The sequence below is a fragment of the Pteropus alecto genome, unplaced genomic scaffold (assembly GCF_000325575.1).
Source record: "Pteropus alecto unplaced genomic scaffold, ASM32557v1 scaffold134, whole genome shotgun sequence".
NCBI lineage: Eukaryota > Metazoa > Chordata > Mammalia > Chiroptera > Pteropodidae > Pteropus > Pteropus alecto.
In genome coordinates, this window is record NW_006436283.1 from 8,489,422 (window position 1) to 8,494,445 (window position 5,024).

At 48.0% G+C, this 5,024-nt stretch overlaps 1 protein-coding gene across 1 annotated transcript; it reads right to left on the minus strand.

The window, feature by feature from the left end:
• Window positions 1–1,896: 1,896 nt before the first annotated feature.
• On the minus strand, window positions 1,897–5,018 carry KCNJ16 (potassium voltage-gated channel subfamily J member 16; the record flags this gene model as incomplete). Its single annotated transcript, XM_015589615.2, has 1 exon — window positions 1,897–5,018. A coding segment is annotated over one exon (927 nt), but the record flags the coding sequence as incomplete, so codon positions are not given.
• Window positions 5,019–5,024: the final 6 nt, after the last annotated feature.

The following is a 5,024-nucleotide window of genomic DNA, read 5'->3' on the forward strand; positions in this document are numbered from 1 at the left end:
GAACCTTTGCAGACAATTTGCCAAGTGCCTCCCTGCTGCTTAATCTGTGTGCCTCTGTTACCCCCACTGGCGTTCTGTGTGTGGGGCCCAGCACATGGGTCATACTGCTTCTTTAAAAGTGAAAGTGAGAGAGAGAGGCCACGCCAAATGTAGAAGTAAGGCAGGGCTTTCGTGCCTTACAGAGTGCCGAGGGTGTGTAGGGGTGGTTTCTAGAAGTCCACAGGCAAAACTTACCTTAAAAAAAAACACACAAGGGCTTACACACACACATGCTTTGCCAAACGCTCAGAGCAGAGAGTCAACATTTATGATGAGTAGAGCTAACAGAATGCTTTCAACTGAGCAGAATTTGGTGCCCGCCCTGCCATCCGCCCCAGAGAACTTACTTTGCACGTACCCCGGCCAACGCGAAAGTAATGAAATACTAACATTTAAAGTAAGGATCTAGGTTCCTTGGTATTTAGAGTCTGCTCAAACACACTGATGCAGCTCGGCCCCCCTGGGGGTCTGAAACCCAGTGCTAGTGGGGTTCTGCTTTTTCATTCGAGCCGTATGGTGCCGGCTTGCCTGAGTCTCGGTGGGGTTCAGGTCCCTAGCTCCAGTGGAAGTCCCATTAGACACGAATGTCGTTCCGTGGGAAGGAAGGAAGAAGGTAAAGGGCAGCTGGACTGCAGGCCTGGTTGATCTTCTTATCAAGGTCACTCAGCCAAGGTCACTCAGCCAAGGTCACTCAGCCATCAGTGTCTCAGAGGGATTTCCAGGCCAAAAGCCATTCTTTTGTGTTTGTTTTACAATAATAGTGGCATTTCCTTGACTTCCCGGAAAATCTATGGTTTCCACAGAGACCAGCTCCATCAGATGTCATGTACGAGCTGGACCTAACTCGTACATCACGTGTTTCTTACCGGCCTTTCGTTTCCTGTGTAATCGCCTTTGGAGATATTGCGCGCCGGGTCAGTTAGAAATCATATGTATTTCCACTCACGCAGAAGAAGTCTGGAGATAAGGCCATCGCGGGGTGCCCTTCTTCCTTCGTTTCCAATTTCCCTCGATTCTCATTCCCGTAAGAGGCCGCAGGAGCGTCAGCTCCCAGATCTGAGGTCTGGGTGAGCAGAGGGACGAATGCAGGGAGTCAAAGGGCACATGCCAGCGAAGTCCGCCCCAGAGAAAGAGCTTTCTCAAAGGTCACGTCCAGAGAGTTCTGATGACATCTCACGGGCCAGAGCTACGCCACTTAAGCAACCCCTCCCCACCAGCCGCAAGGGAGGCCAGAAAGCACAGTTGCAATTTAAAAGAAAAAAATTTTTTTTTAACCTGGGCACATCGTTGTCTCAACTGGGAATGTGTCAGTCAGGGAGACGTGAAAACTGTGATATTTGATGACACAGAAATTACAAATACCCACCCCTTCGTTTTGTCGCAGGGATTCAGTGTATCTGTGCAAAGCACCGATACACAAATCGAGTTTGATGAACTGGGGGACCGTGAAAATGGCAGTTCCTTCCCTCGCCCTGTCCACTCTTCCAGGGCCCGCTCGCAGGCTGTAGCACACAGTGGGCCAACGCCTTGATGTCACACGTGTTTTCCACCTGATTAAGTTCACCGAATAATTTTATCTTTAGGGAGAAATAGATGAAAAAATGTTTTACCTACGTCTCATCCATTTGAAACTAGAAATGCCCTTTTGCACAGAGCCTTCTCGCAATGCCGACAGAAGCATTTAATTGTTAATTTGGAAACAGCTCTTCTAAACCCGTAAGAATGGTTTATAATTCCGCCTCCGTTCTAATTCCGTGAGGCAGCAACCTCCTTTCTTGGTGCACTGCTCCTGACGCTGGCCACATCTGCAGTTTATGCTACCGGGAATAAAAACACATGCACACACTTTCTGCATTCTTTTACGATCTTTATTATTAAGTAACTGATTGGGGTGTCACAGTATGTTATAAATCTAAACAGAAAATTAGAGATAAATGTGACATGGGAACGCCGAGTCTACATGCTATTCTGGGTAAGAAGATTTGATAACAGAATGGATTTTTTGAATATCGATGCCTCTATTCCGATAGCCACAGAGCAAGATCACGGGCAGGCAGAGTCCAGGAAGCAAAGGAAAGAGAAAAGAAACTGAAGGGTGTGGGGTGGCATTCCGTCTGCTGTAGTGGCACTTTCCTACGTAGTAGATGGTAGTACTCTCATTTTGCTGAGTCATTGCTGCTACAAAGCTCCAATCTAGAGTGTACGTGTGATTTAAACATGGGCTTTGCGCTCCCGAAGCAAGACAAAAAAAAATGCATGATTTATATCTCTGATGCTAAAGTTTCAAGACCGTTTTGCAACTTGTGACCTGGACAAATCTCTTATCCATAAACAGGAAGAGAAGATTGGCGCGTGTGCATTTAAAAAATAATTTCGTTGCTCATAGGCAAAAGGAAGAAAAGGAGGGAGGGAGGGGGGGTGGAAGGGAAAAGGACAGAAGGGATGGAAGAAGGGAAAAGGAGAGAAAAGAATAAAAACACAAGAAACACTTTACATACCTACATGTTTTGGTCATCTGGGAGCATGTGACTCAGTTCAATTTACGTGTGTGCTTTAATTTAAATGGGGAAAGAGAGAGAGAGAGCGAGAGAGAGAGAGAGAGAGAGAGAGAGAGATTCCAGAACAAGCAAAACCTTTTTGTACGTAGACATATTTAACTAAAATAAACAAAAAATGGTGGCACATACTTATTGCCAACTCGGCAACAATGTTAAAAAACATACAGATAATTCCAAATGTAGCTAACAGCTCTTCAACTTATAAAGCTTAAAGTGACTCTTTCATCATAGGTGATTGAATTTGTACTTAATCATAATTAACATCTTGTAACATGGAAATAGAATATACGGATGTATCTCAGGTCCTCAGATTTAAGCAACTCTATAGCCCTCAGCTTCTCCATTTAGTTAATGCACATTAAAATCTCCTCAATTATATTTCACAAAACCTTCAATTTAAATGACTGTTCCAAGTTCGATGGAAGAGTTTCTTAAAATCTACAGTTCCAGTCGTTTATGTTTTGTAAAGAGACCAGGACGGGCAGCATACCTAACTGCTTCTGGACACAAATAAATACCTTTCCCGTCGCCACCTTCCCCTGTTCTCAATGGTTCATCTCTGGTGGAGCCGCCGGGGGTCAGTCTTTTGGGACACATGCCACGTTTCCATCCAGTCTGAGAATGTCGATGGCTACTATCCATGCCCTCACCCCATCTCCATGGTCCTTGGAGACGCTGAGAGATGGGCATAAAAAGCACCCCTCCCCCCCGTCAGAGAACCCCAAAGTTCAGGGCTGCTTTATTCCTGCTCTTCCAGATAAAGCTATTTGCTGGAGTCGACCAGGACATTTAAGAGGGAAATGCTGCCGTGAATAATAATATCAACTTTTCTTCTGCCTCATGGGTTAGAGACAAAATAGCTTCTAGTACTCACTGATCATTACCTGGGCAAGTGGCTGTGAAAGAACTGTCTGAATTGGTGGCACTGTCTATTTATCGCAACCGCTAACTGCCTGCTGACGCCAAGACACTATATGGGACAAACACGGTGAATCGAATAGGCCTGTTGTTGCCACAGTTAAATATCTCAACATGACACTCTACTGAACGCATGCCTCGCATGTCTTGGTTAGATGATACTATGGTTTTACGAGAAAGCGCTCATTATACCATCAATTTTGATACGTTAAAAATGTTATTCATGCTGGTTGCCTGTCTTGTTTTTACTTATTCCGGTATCCTAACTTTCTTCCCCATTTTTGAATATTACACCTCCAACTGCAGATACAAGTATATGGAATTGTAAGAGGAGATGAAATTTATATTAATCAATCGGGCTCTTAATAGCATCCCCATACAACATTTGCCAGCACACACGGAAAAAATTTAACCGACTGGATACGATGTCATTCTTAGATGATCTTTTATCAAGTTTAACCTGCTTTCCTTACTCCCCATCAGCATCGAACATAGCCATAACATTCTTTTGAAGCGCTGTTTACGACTACTCGCCTTAAGGTGACTGGCTAGAGAGGACAATGACTACAGGCTGGACTACATCTGGGATTCTAGGGAGATTCTATTCAGAGTCAGGACGGCTTTCTGGTAAGGCGCTTCCTTACACTCATCCGCGGAGGCGGCGGTCTCCTCCCGGCTTTCGCAGTTGCTGACAACGGCGACTGCGCTCAACGACCTTTTTCTGACCTTGGTGTCCGCCGTGCCGGGCGCTCGGGCCGGCGGGGCCTTGTCCCTGGTGTGGAGCTGCTGGTCCTTCCAATCCAGCTGTTTGGCGCTGCAGAAGGGGGCGTACACTTCCGCCGTCCCCTCGAACTCCAGGCAGTTCACTCTGTAGTACTTTCTCTTCACTTCCAAGACGTCGTTAAACCTGTGGCCCCAGAGGATTTCCCGGGGCACGTAGGAGCTTCTGGACTGGTGGGAAGTCCCCGTGGAATCGCCGGTATAGATAAAAGTCACCAGAATCTCGAAGTCATCTTTGGCCACGGCTTTGCGGTCGAGAGCATAGAGGGGGCTCTCGTGGTCGATCTCATGGACGATGGTGACGGGCGTGACCAGGATGATCTGGTCGTTGACCAGCTTTAGGTCCTTAAAGGCCATGGTCATGCGCCCCTCGCCGTCCTCCGTGTAGCGGAGCAGCTGCGCCCTGACGGTGCCCTCGACCACGTGGTTGGGGCGGAAGTCGCCGATGCGCCACGCCAGGCACAGCTTCCCGTCCCTCATGCCCACGAGCGCGAAGTAGCTGAAGCGGATGGTCTGCGCCCTCTTGCGGGCCGTGGCCATCTTGGCCACCGCGGCCCCGATGATGAAGGTGTTGATGACGCAGCTGGCGATGGACTGCAGCACCACGGCCAGCACGGCGGCGGCGCACTGCTCGGTGACGCAGCGGTGGCCGTAGCCGATGGTGGTCTGCGTCTCCAGCGAGAAGAGGAAGGCGGCGGTGAAGGAGCGCACGTGCTCCACGCAGGGCGG